The 15,837-nt window shown below is 42.6% G+C and overlaps 1 protein-coding gene across 1 annotated transcript in view; it reads right to left on the minus strand.

Annotated features, from left to right (window-relative positions):
- ALDH7A1 (aldehyde dehydrogenase 7 family member A1) overlaps window positions 1-15,837 on the minus strand; it is a 38,553-nt gene that overhangs the window by 7,609 nt on the left and 15,107 nt on the right. The window contains exons 8-13 of the mRNA XM_070412554.1: window positions 12,491-12,568; window positions 10,725-10,822; window positions 7,307-7,348; window positions 5,423-5,517; window positions 2,523-2,607; window positions 1,000-1,106 (exon numbers count right to left, since the gene is read on the minus strand). Of these exons, the coding sequence (XP_070268655.1) occupies window positions 1,000-1,106; window positions 2,523-2,607; window positions 5,423-5,517; window positions 7,307-7,348; window positions 10,725-10,822; window positions 12,491-12,568 (505 nt within the window). The remainder of the gene's footprint in view (window positions 1-999; window positions 1,107-2,522; window positions 2,608-5,422; window positions 5,518-7,306; window positions 7,349-10,724; window positions 10,823-12,490; window positions 12,569-15,837) is intronic.

Here is a 15,837-nt window from a genome sequence, read left to right on the forward strand (position 1 = left end):
GTGAAACTAAAGTCCAGCCAGCATGGTTCAGTATTTGAGCGTTGACCTATGAACTAGGAGGTCGAAGTTCGATTCCCGGTCAGGGCATATGCCTGGGTTGTGGGCTCAAACCCCAGTGTGGAGTGTGCGGAAGGGAGCTAATCAATGATTCTCTCTCATCATTGATGTCTCTCTCTCTCCCCTTCTCCCTTCCTCTATGAAATCAATAAAAATATATTTTTTAAAAAGAGAATGAGCCCTATCCGGTTTGGCTCAGTGGATAGAGCATCAGCCTGCGGACCAAAGGGTCCCAGGTTCTATTCCGGTCATGGGCACATACCTTGGTTGCAGGCTCCTCCCTGGCCCGGGGCCCTGGTCAGGGCTCCTGCAGGAGGCAACCAATTGATGTGTTACTCTCACATCGATGTTTCTTTCTCTCTGTCTCTCTCTCTCTCTCTTCCAGTCCCTCTAAAAATCAATAGAAAAATATCCTCGGGTGAGGATTAACAAAAACATACAAAAAATAAATAAATAAAGGTGATTAAATGTTTAAAAAGAAAATGAAACTAAATTGTAGATAATGAATTATTGGTATAGCTTATGCAAGAATGAAGACAAATGCCTACCACACATGAGAAAACTGCTTTGACTACATCTAAAGACTCAAATGTAGCTGTCTGTGCTAAATTAAAATGTTTTTGGGGTGTATTTTTTTGATTCCCGGTCTCACTTGACCTTTTAAAATAACCATTAAATACGATTCTAATTACTCTAGCACAAAGTCTTCTACAGTATCATGAAGGTCTCCCTCCATACTAGTTCCTAGAGACTCAATTCAAAGGCAACCACCGCCCTGAGATTCTTGTGTGTCCTTCCAGAAATTCCCATGCAGTTCACGATGTCATGGTCTAAAGCATGTATGCCCCTTACAAAAAGGAGGAGAGAAGGAAGAGGGCAGTCGGGGACCTGTCACCCAGGGAGAGGTGGAAATCTCACTGCCGAGCTCCGGGCTGTCCTCACCTTGCCGCCGTACACTACGGCGCCTCCTTCTTTCTTGGCTGCCTCCACTGCTCCAAGAAACATGTTCACTGCCTGCTTGGTGTGGAGTGGCCCATAGAGAACGTTAGCTGGAGAGAAAAAGGAATGTCCTTCATTATCCTTTAAAGGGCAGCATTTTATTCTTATAACAGCTTTCCCAAGGAACCAATCCCTTCCTATGTCCTCTCGGTTTAGAACAGTGTCTGCAATCCTTTTCTGCCAAGGGCTAGACAGTAAATATGTCATGCTTCAGATGACAGATGTGGTCTCCGTCACAACCACTCAACTGGCCACTGCAGTTGAAAGCAGCCACAGTAGATAGGTAAACGAGTAGGGTGGCCGTGCCCTGACACACCTTCTTTACAGAAACAAGTGGCAGGCCAAAATGTGCGTATCAACCCCTGGTTTAGATCAACCAGTGTGCACCTGTTCTTCATTGCAGGTGCACCTAGAGAGAACCTAGAGAGTGGTCCTCAACCTTCCTAATGCCGTGACCCTTTAATACAGTTCCTCATGTTGTGGTGACCCCCAACCATAAAATTATTTTCGTTGCTACTTCATAACTGTAATTTTGCTACTGTTATGAAGCGTAATGTAAATATCTGATATGCTATATGTGTTTTCCGATGGTCTCGACCCACAGGTTGAGAAACGCTGCCTAGGAACTTCACAGGCTCAGCAATTGGTTTGCAATTTACAGGGGAGAGCCTCATGCCACCCATGGACGGCTGCCAGAAAGCAGAGCGTTACAGGTGAGCCCAGGAAAGAGGAAGAAGGAAGGCAGGTAGGCTCAGGAGGAGGTGGCCTTGTAGCAGGAAGCTAGTTGCGGGAAGATCTGGGCGAAGAGCTTTCCCAGCAGAGAGAACAGCAGGACATCCTGGGACCCCAGCACTGAGGGGAGTCTGGAACACTGGAGCTCAGGAAGCCCAAGGGCAGAGGTCAGGAGGTAGGAGCCCAGGGCAGAGGTAGAAGCCTGGGGGCAGAGGTCAGGAGGTAGGAGCCCAGGGCAGAGGTCGGGAGGTAGGAGGGGGGGGGCGGGGCAGAGGTCGGGAGGTAAAGGGGGAGGCAGCATAGGTCAGATCATACAGATGGTGAGCCTGCTAAAGAAAGAGCAGGAAAAAATCTAGGTTTTAGTCAAAGAGCAAAGAAAAGTCACTGGAATATTTAAAATAGGAGTGAATCATCTAAGTACATTTAAGAAAATCACTCTGGTCACTGTGGAAGGCAGAGGTAAAAGCAGGAAGTGTGTCTGCTGACTCCTGCAGCCTTCCATGAGAGAGGACGGTGGTGGCTTAGAAGAGGGGAATAGGAGTGAAGAGAGAAGAGCTCATCACACTCATCCCAGCTGCACACTACTCCCCGGGGAACCCCCGAGCCCACACCAAGCACTCTAGATCCGGACCTAGGAGCAGACGTGTCACCCTCAATGCCCTATAACCTGCTCTGTATGCCCCCAGTCCTCTCAGGAAAGGGAGTTCAGAAACACTTGTCAACCAGATACTCACAGTCCCATGGGTTCCCGACCCGGATCTGTGCATAGGCCTTTTTAAGTTTATTTACAACTTCATCATGGATGCTCTCATGCAAAAACTAAGTGAAAAAAGAAATACACAAGGGAATCGTCAAATAAATGTACAAATTTGTTAACAATGTACAGTTTTTCTCAATAGTGCTAATTTATAGTTCATAATAAATTTTGAAAAATTGTGATCTCTAAAACATATGCAAATACAAGTATGTTTATTTTTGTAATTGTATAATTTCTAATTTTAATTGTTTACTACATGAAGATAATAATTTCCTCTAGGTGGCTGTTAGAACAAAACCATGAGACAAGTCTTGATCAGATCTCTAGGGATCCATTTGACTAAGCTTTACAATCAATTATGCCTGTTTCTATTCTAGAGGGCTGGATAACTTAAGCAGCAGAAAACCTGAGTATACCTATCCCCCAACTATGCCTGCATGAGTCATGGAAAACACACACCACAGTGATCTGTCACCTGACCTCTGTTGCCGTGTAACCAGGTGCTCTCAGCCTCAGACCAAGATCTCCAGAGTGAGGCCTTACTCAGGTGAGGACATGCCTTGGACTCACTCTGGGTAGGACCTTGAGCTCCATGCTATGTTCCCAGTGGTGGAGGTGAATTCGTCTAGCCATCCATTCTCTGAGTTGGTCTCCATATGGCAAACACATTGACATTATGAGTAGTACTTTAGTCTGTAGTACTGCAATAGATTTTTCTACATATCACTTAAATGTTCTATGGAAATCGATTTGGGCAATGACTAATAATAGCTTCTAACTTTTTAACACTAAATATAAAGCATGTCCTGGCTGGTGTGATTCAGTGGTTGAGCATTGACCTATGAACCAGGAGTTCATGCGTTAATTCTGGTCAGGGCACATGCCTGCGTTGTGGCCTCGATCCCCAGTAGAGGGCATGCAGGAGGCAGCCAATCAGTGATTCTCTCTCATCATTGATGTTTCTCTCTCTCCCTCTCCTTTCCTCTCTGAAATCAATAAAAATGTGTGTGTGTATATGTGTATGTGTGTATGTATATATATATATATATATATATATATATATATACATATATATATATATATATGGCATGACTATATATATTTGCTCTAAGACACAAAGAAAAAGAAAAAATTGGCTGAATAGAGAAATGCTCCTTTTATGGCATTTCATAGTTTGTCATATTATTAAGATTACTAGAGGCCCAGTGCACAAAATTCATGCACTGGGGGGGGGGGGGGGGGGGACGGGGACGGGGGGGGGGTCCCTCAGCCTGGCCTGCGCCCTCTCACAGTCCAGGACACCTCGGGGGATGTCTGCCTGCCGGCTTAGGCCCAATCCCCCCGGGGATCGGGCCTAAGCCGGCAGGCAGACATCCTTCTTGCAGTCTGGGACCCCTCTTACTGCCCATCTGCAGTAAAGGTGAAAGAGGCTCCCACCACCACTGCACTCACCAGCCATGAGCCCTGTGGGAGCACACTGACCACCAGGGAGCAGTGCCTGCATTGAGCATATGCCCCCTGGTGGTCAGTGTGCATCATAGCGACCAGTCATTCCACTGTTCAGTCTATTTGCATATTAGGGTTTTATTATATAGGCTAACCATTTTTAAAGAACTCATTTTCTTCTCAGCATTAATGGAATAAATGTTTAAGTTTAATAAACTGTAAATGCTTTATGAATATTGTGTCTTAGATCTTTTTTGAGAATTTCAACTGAGTAATGTAAAAACAAGAAAAGGTGTTCTTTTGTTGTAAAATACAGGAAAAATGAATATAAAATATTTTGGGAAAAGTAAAACTTAATTTTCATATATCTTTTATTTTTGTTAATTTAGACTATATCAACCTTATGAAGAATTTGTTCAGACTCACTGTGGGTGAGAGTAAAAACCCAAAATCAATTCCTCTGTAATTCAACTGTAAATTGTTTTTTTAATTACAGGAGGAAAACTTAACACTAATGATTTAAAAATGACAAATGTAGCCAAATTTTGAGCCTAACCAAATTTGTCTAGCTGTACACAGTTTTTTCATTACCAAGAGAGTCATGAAAATCAAGGATGTATCTGACACAAAACTTGAAACCCAGCCCAAATCTGAGTGTGGAGATTAACATTAACCCTATTCATGCTGAAGCTAAACATCTCCTTATATGCACACTAGAGGCCCAGTGCATGAATTTGTGCATGGCTGGGGTCTGGCCGGCCTGCCCCAATTGTTGGCCAACCTGCCTGGCCCCTGACGGGAGGGGGGGGGGGGGGGGGGGCACACGACGGTTGGGGTCAGGGCCAGCCAGGCAGAGGGGCCGCAGGCGGTTGGCCGGCTGGCCCTGCCCCCTGGTCAAACTCCAAGTTGAGGGGGCAATTTGCATATTAGCCTTTTATTATATAGATTATTAATGTCTTATTTATGTATGTATTTATTTATTTATAAAGAGAGAAAGCACATACATAGTCATTTGCTTTTCAATAAACCATGTCATATCAAGTCAAATCTAAGACTTGACTTATAAGACAAAAATTAAAATCTCTAAAATGCTTTTATAAGTAAAAGCCAAGGCTGTCTATCTTTTCGCTAACAATTCTAGAACTTGTCAAATATTAAGCTTGTTTTAGTCTCTAAGTGGCATTGGACTTTGTACATATTGTGCTGGGTGTGGGACTGAAAACAGTCTCACCTCCCAACCCAAGTCCAACCAGTTAGAGAGAAACAGCTTTTAGCCTAGACTGGAGGGTAAGACAGTCCCTGGCTGAGAAGAGAACAGGGCCACATTATTCGCCACCTAGCATGATGGGTAGGAAGTACTTCTACGGCACCTCCCTACCAGTACAATGTGAAGATCAGGACAACCTCACATGCCTATACACACACACTCACCAGGCGCCTCGCAGTGGTGCACCTCTGGCCAGCTGTCCCCACGGCGGCAAAGAGAGCTGATGGAACCACTAAGCTGAGGTCCGCATCCTCAAAAGCTTAGAGAAGCACAAACACACACCCATCAGTGTTGTGAAGTAGGCAGACAAGGTATTTGCTAAAAAGATTACATGAGAATTGAGAGATGGCCCCATGGCCTTTATCCCAGGACAGATGTGCATGGAGGCTCTCGCTCCTGACTTCTTCACCTTTTGTGTCTCCCAGGTCCTGATACTAACTCTGCAGCCTCCTTGAGGTCTCCTCTCTAAGACCACCATCCTTTTTGTCAGCTTTCCTTCTCTCCAGTCTCAACCCCGAGGCCCACCTTGATGCCATCTTCCCTGGGCCCGTGGAGAGCAGGGGAAGCTTTGACCATCACCCTGCAGATTGGCTCGCTAGCATCTACCCCACCCTGCACCAGTCCAGGACCCAAAATACTCGTGTTGCTCCTACAGAAGTGTGTCCAAATTTCTGAAACCCCTCGCACTCTTCACTCCTTCTCTGGATTACCTCACCCCACGTAGTGACCACACACAGAGGGCCCTTCCCAGCTTCCTCTGCTCCTCTGAAGGACCGATGCAGTCATTCCAATTCCTCTGCTTCTGTGCATTCCTTCCTCCCCCTCTTTCACCCTCAGAAGAAAAACTAGACCAGTCTTTACAAAGAAAACTCTTCCCTTTATATGACTCGTAATTCCTTCTTTCTTATCCCTTAGAGAAACTTACAGACATGATTCCCTCTACATCTTCCATTGTCCCTTTTCCAAACTAACAGCATTCCCAGACTAGCATGATGGGTAAGAAGGGGATTTGTGCAACCAAGCAGACCACAGGTTCTTGTCCATTTCCACCACTTTTTAGTTGTGTTATTTGACCTTTTTAAGCCTCAATTTCCTCAGCCATAAAATGGGATAATGTCGGGGGTACTAATGGGTCATAGCAAGGAGGTAAGGAAAGAGCAGTATTCTGGGGTCTGGCTGCCAGGATATCAATGCTGGTTCCACCACCTCCTGGTCCGTCACTTGGGCACATACCATGCTCACTTTAAGCCTCAGAGTGTAACCTTCCAATGAGATAAATAATGGTGTCTGCCTCGTGGGGTTATTGTGGGGATTAAATGAAACAACGCATATGAAACCAGCTGAGCACCCAGTGCTCACGGAGTGCTAACTACATTTTTAAATGAACTCACTCTTTAAAACTACATTAGAAGTTCATCTTGAATAAACCCTTTGCCATCTACTTTTAAAATTTCTGGCATACACCACAAATGCGCAAGCATTTAAACACGATGGTGATGGCAATGTACAAATTAGCAAGTGTGCTTTTTATCACAAAACCCATGCTTTTATTGTCTCAACCTACTGATGGTCATTATATTATCCAGTTACACTAGTGGACTATTTCCTTTTGTGCCAAGTAATTGAGAAACAGACTTACGCAATGACCAAGTCTACAGGTGAGTGATTAAAATGCCTTAAGGGAGTGTTCCTTCTCAGTTATAAAAGCACCAAATATTCCACGAAAGACAAACTAATGTTTTTGAAATCTAATGGAAGTCACATAAGAGTTACTTTTTCTAGACACACACGTGGCCAGTTTTCAGAAGATGGGAGCAGGGAAAACAAGGAACAATGCCACGTTAGGAAGTCTTGCACACAGGTTCTAAGCCCAGGTTACGTTTTCCAAACACAAACACCCTTCCTTCCTAATTATCTCTGCCTTAAAACCATGTGTCCTGTCTCATAAGTAAAATTCCTGAACATGTGAGTCAGGCTTTAGGCACGTACAAAAAAGACCAGACGAGTTTCTTAATGGAAAACAAAACAAAAACAGGGAGAAGCCTTACCGATAATGGCATTATTTCCTCCAAGCTCTAATAAGCTTCTCCCTAAAAACATATAAACACACATTAATGCCTATTTTAGTATTTCATGCACACTGACAGATGGCCTCAAATCATAATCTATCCCAGTTATGTTTTAATTTATTTTCTGACTTAAAACATAGCATGAACATTGAATCAATGAAATATTTCCTGATTTTAATAATTATACTGTGGTTATATGACACAATGTACTTGTTTCTCAGGAAATACACTGAAATACTTAGTGGTAAAGGAACACAGGTTTTCAACTCTTTTCAAATGGTTCAAAATAACACGCAACCACAATATACGTGTGTGCATATGTGCAAGTGTGCATTTGTGTGTGTGTATGTGAGTGTGTGCTACTGGAGAAAGAGAAAATGATAACACAAATGGGGCAAAAATGTAAGCAACTGGTGAATCTGGTTAAGGCTACATAGAAATTACTGTGTGTCTTACAACTTTTCTCTAAGTTTGACGTTATATTCAAAAAAAAAACACCCAGTTAGTGTTAATGGTGCAGCCACTATGGAAAACTATATGGCAATGTCCCAAGAAATTAAAGACAGAATTACCATATGAATGATCTAGCAATTTAATTGCTGGGTACAGGGCCAAAAGAAGTAAAAGCAGGGACTCAAACAGACATTTGTACCCCATGTTCACAGCAGCATTATTCACAACAGCTAAATGGTGGAAGCAACCCAAGTGTCCACTAAAGGATGAATGGCTAAAAAACCTTATCTAATAAAAGGGTAATATGCAAATTAACCGTCACTCCATCACAAAGCTGGTGGTTCCCATAGCCGCACGATGGTGGCGCCCGGTCCTCTCGGCCTTGCCAGAGTCCCCCAGTCCCAGGGGGGTGGCCACTGAGAGCAGGCAGCATGAGCGGCCTGGCAGAATGCTTGCTTCATTGCCGTGGCGACGAGGCAAGCATTCTACCCTGGCCTCAGAGGGCCTCTGGGCAGCGGGCACGGAGTAGCGGGGGTGTGGAGAGGGGGACATGATTGCATCGTTGCCCTGGCGACGAGGCAAGCGTTCCACAGCCCAGAGGCCACAGAGAGCCTCTGGGCAGCAGGCGTGGAGCGGCCAGGCCCCGCAGAGAGCTACTGGCGCACTGATTCGTGTGCAGGGCTACTAGTATGTGTGCGTGTGTGTGTGTGTGTGTGTGTGTGTGTGTATTTGGAATATATATAAAATGAAATAGTATTCAACCTTAAAAAGAATGGAAATTCTACAACATGGATGAACCTTAAAGACATTATGTTAAATGACTTGAGCCAGTCACAGAAGGACAAATATTGTGATTCTGGTTATATGAGCTTCCTAAAAGAGTCAAATCCACAGGGACAGAAAGTAGAATAGTAGTTGCCAAAGGGCCATGGGGAGGCAGAAATGGAGAGTTAGTTTTAATGGATACAGAGTGTCCATTGAGAAGACAAAAAAAAAAAAAGTTCTGGAGATGGATATTGGTGATGGCTATACAACAATGTAAATATACTTAATGCCATAGAACTGCACACTTAAAAATAGTTAAAATGGTAAATTTGTATACATCTTATCACAATAAAAAGGTTTAAAAATTATGTGCTCATTGTAGAAAATTATTTTTTAAAAAGAGCAAAATGTATCAAGCAGGCAAAAAGCTATGGCCCATAGGTCACCATGAAATCTGTCCTTATCCTTTGGTATAGTGCCTTCCAATCTTTTTCCTGTGCGTTTACATTTAGTTGAGATCAAACTATCAAATTAACTTTGCTTTATTTTCTGATTAATATCTTATACCTTCTCCTTAAATTATTAGCTGTTAAAAAAAAAAAAAATCACCCAGCTGTGATTGCTCAGTGGATTGCTCAGTGGTTCAATTCCCAGTCAGGGCACATGCCTGGGCTGCAGGCTCGATCCCCAGTAGGAGCGTGCAGGAGGCAACCAATCAATGAGTCTCTCTCATCATTGATGTTTCTATCTTTCTCGCCCTCTCCCTTCCTCTCTGAAATCAATAAAAATATTTTTTTTACTGCATAGTATCCATCATGATGATGTACCAAATTTTATTTAGCTACTTCCCTAGTGTTGAATATATGGACTGTTGGATATCTACTTCTTACCTATGTAGGTCAGGGCCAAAGGGCATGAATATTAGGGCTACTGTATACGTTGCCAGCTTACATTCCAGGCAATTACACAGCAGGCTATGAATGCCACTCTGACCTTACACTCCCAGCATAAAGATTTGAAATTTATTTGCCTCAATTTTAGAGCTGTGTTTGCCACACCATTTTAACATACATTTATTTTTCCTTAAGTGCACTTTGAAATCAGCTTCTACGCAAATCACTTTTATTTACTTGTGGTATCAGGAGTGTATGTGACAGCAGCAGAGGTCCTCACTTCCACGCTCTGAAACAGTCACGTATCACTGAGTGCTGATAAGGGGAGAGGGCTGCTCTTACCAAGTCACTGAGTGCCCGTCAGCCCTCGTCTCTGCTGCAGCCCTGATTTGGTGACAGCTTGCTGGCTATGGCAGAGCACTACCCGAGATGGCAAGAGAAGGGGAGGGAACGGAAGATTCCACACGGCACATCAGCTCCTCCTGCCTGGTTTCAAGTGCTGTGCGGCAGAAGAGAAGGGACCTACACTTCCTACATCTTTCCAATTCTCTCTCTGCTCCCTAACCACACTCCTGCAGCCAGCCCCCTCCATAAAAAGCACCTGTAATTTAAGATAGAGTATTTTTCTTTTTTTATCATAATCCATTTAACTAATAGTACTACTTAAGAGAGAACAACTAACTACTACTTCAAATAAGAAGGGAACAGGAGCCCAGCCGGCGTGGCTGAGCATCAACCTATGAACCAGGAGGTCATGGTTTGCTTCCCGGTCAGGACATATGCCTGGGTTGTGGGCTAAATATCTGGTAGGGAGTGTGTAGGAGGCAGCCAATTGATGATGTTTCTCTCTCATCAATGTTTCTATCTCTCTATCCCTTTCCCTTCCTCTCTTAAAAAAAAATCAACAAAAACCCCATTTAAATAAATAAATGGGGGAACAGATTTAAATCTTCCATTCCACATTCTCTGTAGGTCCTATATTCCTGTTTAAATTGTGAGTTCTTTTTTAATTTGCCAAATAGGCCTGACAGAACTTGATACATTTGATATGATTTTATTAGTCATTTAAAGAGAAAAATGACATTCTTTCCCAAATTATGCTATTTAAATTTGCAATTACCTAATATTAACCCACTAATAACTGTACCCTTTTCTTTTACTTGGACATTCAGATAAACATGGCTGGTATCTCCATGGAAAGGGTCAAGAAAAACAAAACAAAAAACTTTTCGATTTCACATCCATACCTCTGTGGGAATCAAAATCATTGGAAAGCCAACACTTACCAAACCTCTCCTGCACCATCAGGGCCACTTGTTTCCCCACCTGAGTGCTCCCGGTGAAGGACAGCAGGTTCACTCGCTCATCCTTGGCCATCGCTGTGCTGCAGAACAGACAGGTTACTCAGAGAAGCCCAGCAATGGCGCCACCTAGTGGTACCGGCCAGAAAACCCTGACATGGGCTCTTGGAAAGGCAGTCTAAGTTACAGGAGAGCAAGGGAAGATCTTCATGAAAATGAACTCGATTTTCACAAGTAGAATCAGGTAATACAATAGGCTAACCTCTTCTGAGCTCTCTATAAACAGAAATCAATTTGAGGACATTGCTAAGAATGATAGTCCTTTCTGTCCTAAATGGGTGACTGACAATGTGACCTTAGCATTTCCTCGATGAGATTCCCAGTTATTTTACAGACTCTTAAACTACTAATTCTTCAAGAATTAAAAAGCTAGACTGTAGGAAACATCCTAAGTATCCCTTGTGGAAGATGATTTATAAAGGCTATGCTAGGAGTTCCAGTTGCTTCTAAGGAACGTAGACCAGACACTATTGATTTGCTCAGTTTGGCGCTTCAAAGGGCTTGGTGTGGGCCAACCAGGCAGTCACAGTATCAGTCCAATATAGAGCATGAACAGCTTGATGAATGTAGCCATGTAGGCCTCCCCAGATTCAGCCCAGCAAACACAGGCACGGATACCCAAGGCAGCGGTTCCGTAATGCACACCTACACACTAATGCAATTCTTTGAGCTAATCTAAGACCAAAGGCAAGGATACCCAGAAGATTAAGAACAAATTGGTCAAAGGATATTATACTCATGTTTTAATACATGTAGATAATTCACTATGCATACTAGTATATTTCACTTATTTAATAAAAGGAGTACTAATTGCTCATTTTTGAGATAGCCCAGTAAGTTGAGTAAGTATGGAGGTAAAAATAGAGGGAGACTAATATTTGAACTACACCAATAAGACCCCTATGAAACCTCACCTAGTGAAAGTCTAAGCTGATAACAACAACCTCATTCATCATGCTTCTGAGCAATTATATAGTCAGTTCCAGCTTAAAAAGAGGCTGTGACATTATGCTAAGAGAATAAGCCAGACACAAAGGCCTCATGTTGCATGATTTGATTTTATGAAATGTCTCAAGTAGGCAAATCCATGGAAACAGAAAGTAGTTTAGTCATTGCTAAGGGGAGGATAGGAAATGACTGCTAATAGTTACAGGGTTTCTTTTGCCGCCCCCCCGCCAAATGTTTTGGAATAAGGTAATGGTGATGGTTGTACAACACTGTGAATACTCTAAAAAACCCTGAATAAATTTAAATAAAGAAGCTGTATTCACAAGGTTCCCCGTTTTGGCTGGCTGAAGAACACAGACCAATAGACTAGGTTCTTGGGCTGGGGGGGCGGGGGCGGTGAGACACCAGACTCCAATTCCCCAGCTCTGCTCTGTAAGCACGCACCTTTATAAATCAAGTGTCAGCAGGCCACGGACTGCCCACCATTACAGCAGCTTGTTATTGTAGGAGATAAACACCTTATAATAGTAGCTCTGGGCAATTAAAAAGGCAGTATCTTACTCATCCTCCAACAGAGGCTGTGCACTAATAAAGGCAGAGCCCAATGAGATCCATAATGATAATGATTCCAAAAAACCATGCTCACTCCAGCTGCACTGCGTTTAGTTCTTCTAGGACAGATGGTTCTAGTCGATCAGCCTGGGGTCCTTCAACAGAAAGATACTCTGCACGTACTGACTTACCCAATATCTGCTCCACCACAAGTCAAGGAACAAATCGCGCCAGGCAGCTTGTTGTCCTCCAGAACCTTGGCTATTATCCTAGAAAGGAAAAGCAATTACTGCTAAGGGAGCAAATTCATTCTTAGGGTTTTTTAAAAACTCCATCCACCTAACTCTCTCTTCCTCCCCTCAAACATCTAGGTCTGGATTTCTCTTTGCATAACAGAAATGAGGTTTTCAAACACTTAAAGTAGAACTCTTTTTTCCCTCCCTAAGGGAATCTTAGAAAGAATTTAAACAAACAAACACACAGCCCAGCCAGTGTTGCTCAGTGGTTGAGAGGTGACCCATGCAACACTTGTCCAGGTTTTGGGCTTGATCCCCAGCAGGGGACGTGCAGGAGGCAGCCGGTCAATGTTCTCTCATTTGTTCCTATCGTTCTATCCCTCTCCCTTTCTCTCTCTCTAAAAAAGCAATTAAAACATTTTTTTAAACCTGAAAAATAAATAAAAGATATAAAGCATGGGTCAGGTAGTTCAAGTAATCATTGTTTTCAAGTATTTTCTGCCAAGCTATGAGGACATATATGATTCAAGATGGTTAACTGAACACAGGGCATTTTTTGTTTTGGGGTGGTTTTTTTTTTTTTTTGGTCTGTTGCTACAAATCCATTAAAATGATGGTAAAGAAATTTTAAAAAGAAATAAAACCTAGAAAGACAAAGAAGTGAAAGGGCATCCCCATCAGCAAATGAGAAGGTTCAACACATCGCTGCAAAGCAGAGCCAGTGTCCCCCAAACCTAGAGTAGGTCGTGAGGAGATACAGCTGAGGGATCTGGACCTGCCTACAAAATTCTAAAGTCCAGGGCTATTGCGGGCTGCCTTCACATCAAACCTTTCACAGTCAGGACGTATCAGCACTTCCAGGTTAAAGCACTGCGAACAGCACAGCTTTTCCCCAGTCTCCCACAACTTACACTGTAATCGTTAAAATAACCACAGCTCAATGCTGACTCAATCGTATTTTGAATTATAAAAATGGCTTGAGTCATTCTGTTTTCTCTGAAACAGGGTTCTTCGTTTTGAGCTTCCTGAGGAGCATGGGCCTAAATAGAACCAAGGTTCTTCTCATCAATCATCCCAACTTGCTGGCTACTTTCTAACTGGTTTAGTTTAGATTTCAAAGAAGGTCCAAATCCTATACCCATTTCCATAAAAGATTCCATTGCGAATGTAAGTAAATACTCCAATTGTCCCCCCAAAAGATGTCCTTTATAAACAAGAATCATATGATTTCACTCACATGTGTGATGTAAAACAGAAAGCAACAAAAGAATGAACAAAACAACAACTACAGACACAGACAACAGAAGGGTGGGTACCAGAGGGGGAGAGGGGAGGGGAGAATGAAGAGGATAAAGGGGGGTCAAATTTATGGTGAAGTGCGACTAGATTTTGGGTGGTGAACACACAATGCAATATACAGATGATGTATTATAGAATTGTGCACTTGAAACTTATATAATGTTACTAAACAGTGTCACCCCAATAAACTTAATAAAAAATATTTTTTTCCATCCAACAAGGATCACACACTACAGCTGTCATGTCTGAGACGAGGTGTCCAATTGTACAATTCTTTCCAGGGACTTAGGGTGTACATCCTGACTGCACAAGGAAACTGGTTGTCCTTGAAGGGTAATGATTTTGCTTTGTGCCTCTGGGTACAGGTTAACAAAATCCTTTCCCCCTCATGCATGAGAATCTAACCTTAGGTTAACTGTCTAGTTTTGTTACCCAGGTCCCCTGATAAATGTCAGAGTGTCAACCACGCTACCTACACAGACAACATGGCTTACGGTAAAAATGACCCCTGACTGGCCAACTGCGTCTGGACTACAATAACCTTCTGAGAACGATAAATAGGGACCTCATACTTTTTGGCCTTCCCTGAGTGCAGTGACTCTTGTAACTGTATGTCCCTTATGGGCAGCTGAAAGTTCTGTCAATAGAATTGGTACAAGGTAGTCTGGCTCCTATGGGGCATTAGGGTATAAGTCAGGGCAACTCCCCACTTCTGTCCATCTAGGTCTCATCTCCTTACCCCTGTGCAAACTGTTACAAGGACACCAATTGAAGAGAAGTACCTAATGCTATCCTCCTGGCAAATTAGCATATCCTTCTAAATAGGGGTATGATATGTGGCATATGTTCATCTTATGAGTCTGAATGTTTAAGTGAATTTAAGATCTGTTAGATATGGCAGCACCCTTGCTGAATTTAGCATCATCTTACTCATTGTCTTCCACTGCAAAATAAGATATTCTTAATTACTTAAAATATCAGCTGTGTTCCTATGTGAGCATTTCAAACCCTTCAAAATGTTTAAAGCATATAGTAATTATAAAGCAGCTCAAAGCAACAATAACTTAGCACATTTAAAACTAATATCAAAACTGACAGTATTTAAAAACAAAACAAAACAACCCGACAGTATTTTAAACCAGTTGCTTAAATTGGCAAGCCAGTTCTAAGTTTTCAATTTTGAAAAAAATTGCCTGAGGAATCTCATCATTTTTATGTTTTGTATATCAGAGTAATAAGTAATATTTCATTCAAACACCCCTACCTTGAAGGATATATTTTGCTCAGTATCACACATTCCTTTCAAGTAAATACTATTGTCTCTTTTTTTTATTCTTTTTTTTATTATTTTCTCTTTTTCAGCTCACTTTTCAATTCCTAAACCAGTATCCCATAAATCAGTGGTTCTCAATCTTCCTAAGGCTGCGACCCTTTAATACAGTTCCTCATGTTGTGGTGACCCCCAATTTCATTGTTACAAATTGAACATAATTAAAGCATAGTGATTAATCACAAAAACAATATGTAATTATGTATGTGTTTTCCGATGGTCTTAGGCGACCCCTGTGAAAGGGTCGTTTGATCCCCAAAGGGGTCGCGACCCACAGGTTGAGAACCGCTGCCATAAATGATCTTCTAATATTGAGGACCCTCTTATATATAGACTCCACCACAAGCTCTCTACAACAATTCTTAAATCAGAGAATGCAAACCATGAGCATGATACCATTGCAATTATCCTACTTATTAATAACAGGAAAGGAGTAAAGGGAAGGCCAAATATTATAGGCATATCATTGGGCAGCTTCACCAGGAGACACCAGTCTATCCCCTGCAGATGACTGGGGGAAAAGATGGGACAGAGAGGAAATAGATGCATGCCCAGTAAAGTTGGGGTGATGAACTGGGGACAACTTCGGAGGGTACTTGACTGTCAGTCACACCTGGGAACAGGTCAATGGCCAGAACGGGCATGGTCACTGCAAGCACACAAAGATGTGGGA

Source organism: Myotis yumanensis, unplaced genomic scaffold (genome assembly GCF_028538775.1).
Source record: "Myotis yumanensis isolate MYYU_CA2020_CCGP unplaced genomic scaffold, mMyoYum1.0.hap1 SCAF_4, whole genome shotgun sequence".
Lineage (NCBI taxonomy): Eukaryota > Metazoa > Chordata > Mammalia > Chiroptera > Vespertilionidae > Myotis > Myotis yumanensis.